Source organism: Nestor notabilis, unplaced genomic scaffold, assembly GCF_000696875.1.
Source record: "Nestor notabilis isolate BGI_N333 unplaced genomic scaffold, ASM69687v1 scaffold12186, whole genome shotgun sequence".
Classification (NCBI taxonomy): Eukaryota; Metazoa; Chordata; class Aves; order Psittaciformes; family Psittacidae; genus Nestor; species Nestor notabilis.
The window spans coordinates 55,588-57,513 of record NW_009933626.1 but is presented as its reverse complement, the minus strand read 5'-3'; the positions used below and the strand labels follow the sequence as shown (position 1 = coordinate 57,513).

The 1,926-nt window shown below is 37.5% G+C and overlaps 1 protein-coding gene across 1 annotated transcript in view; it reads left to right on the top strand.

Moving 5' to 3' along the window:
• Positions 1-171: 171 nt before the first annotated feature.
• LOC104407644 (transcription factor SOX-6) overlaps positions 172-1,926 on the top strand; it is a gene marked incomplete at its 5' end in the record, with an annotated part of 54,707 nt that continues 52,952 nt past the window's right edge. Inside the window, one exon of the mRNA XM_010016975.1 lies at positions 172-321. Coding sequence (XP_010015277.1) covers positions 172-321 — 150 coding nt within the window. The remainder of the gene's footprint in view (positions 322-1,926) is intronic.

Sequence of the window (1,926 nt, the reverse complement as noted above, 5' to 3'; positions counted from 1 at the left end):
CCCCCTTTTTTTTGTATAATAATAAGGGAAGAGACACAAACAAGAAAGTGCTGAAAATTATCTACAATTCTTTAAGAGAAGAAACAGCAGGGCAATAAAAATTATGTACATTTACAGCTTCTTTTTTTAGGAATTTTGCAGGAATACATTATATATTTTCTTGTCTTCCAGCAACTGTATGCAGCTCAGCTGGCAAGCATGCAAGTTTCTCCTGGAGCCAAAATGCCATCTACTCCACAGCCACCAAATACAACAGGAGCACTCTCACCCACTGGGATGAAAAATGAGAAGAGAGGGACCAGCCCTGTAACTCAAGTTAAGGTATTTTTCAGTAAAAGAAGAAGTCAGTGTCTGCCAAGGGTAGTGAAATTAAATTGTCTGTTTAATTGGTTTACAGTTGGAAGTTGAACCACATGAAAGTTCTTCAATATTCAAATAAAATGTTCAGTTTTAGTGCTGTCTTATCAGCCTAGAGAAGGGAAGGGAAAGCATTCACTTCTTGCTTCCAAAAATAACAGGCATCCCTCTTCCTACCACAGGCAGCATACAGATTCATCAGTAAAATGTGATATTGTCAAGATTTCAGTCTGTAATCTTGTAATATATGTGCATAAATGGCATCCATTTCATGAATTGTTTCACATAGAACTTCTGAGTATCTTAAAATGCGGTGCTAGCTTATATTGTTAGGGCAAGAGAGAGATTGTAGATCTTCTAATTATTTTACAAATCTCTGACTGTACTTATTCTACAATTTTGGAAAAGGCCACACATGACAATAAGATGTAAGTCAGGACACCAGGGAAAACTGTGTCACTGCAGATTGATTTGACTTTTGCTGATTTCGCACAGCTGCTGACAACCAGGCTGCTCCTTGTTGGTTTTGTGCCATTGCTGAATGCTTGTGCCTGCTTATTCTCACTTGCTTGGTACCAGGCAGCTACAACATGGCATTTGCCAGCAGCTTGAAATGAACATCATACACCCCTTGAAATCTGTGGCGCAGCTAGTACCTTTGGGTGGAACTGCCTGGCTGTTATTGCTGTGTTCTCCTGTGGTTGGTCTGAATTTCATGTGACCAAATATCCTCAGAAACAGTTTACTTCAAACTGTAAAAAAAAAATCAACATTCAGATGTTTCACCAGTTTGAATGCTGGTGATATAAATGCAGAACTATTAAAATATGTGTAAAGAAGACATATAGCAACTTTGTGGAGAGAGAGAATGTGGTATTTTGCTTGCTGCTAACACCTTACAGGCACACAGTCCTTAGCCTCAAATCAGCCTGGGAAGATTTTACTCATTTGAGGTGATTTGGGGTTTTTTATATTTATTTTTTGACATGAGACTAAAATATCATTCGTTTTTTCATTATCATCAATCATCGTGGTAAAGTGGGGGTAAGTAGATATTTCTGCCTGGGCTGATAAATTTCCATGACACTTTTTTGCTAGGCTGAAAGTAGTAATAAATAAAAACTTTTCCATTATGGCCAGATCTAACATTTATTTATCAAAGCGTTCACTTTACTTAACTGTAGATGTGTATTAGTCTAATATTTTACTTCTTGTAATCCAATGCCAGGCTTGAGAGCAGTCAGTGAAATTTAACACATATGCAGAGTTTGTTGTGGTCAATACAGAAGCCACCAAAAGCAAAGCCCAACTGTTTCAGCAAAGTTGCCATAGTAAAGTGATACCTAATGCCATTGATTTATGGTATTGAGAATATAATACTGACTACTTTAATGTGAAAAAGTAATTTCATAAGTGAGTGAGCCAAGTGGATCTACACCAAACCAAACCTTTACTATATGAGTAAAATTTTCCCTGTTAAATTCAAGCACATATCTCCTTGAACCAAGGCCAGTACCATTCCAGCTTTGCGGCCATCTGAGTCCTATTACAGAATTGACCACATGCAAA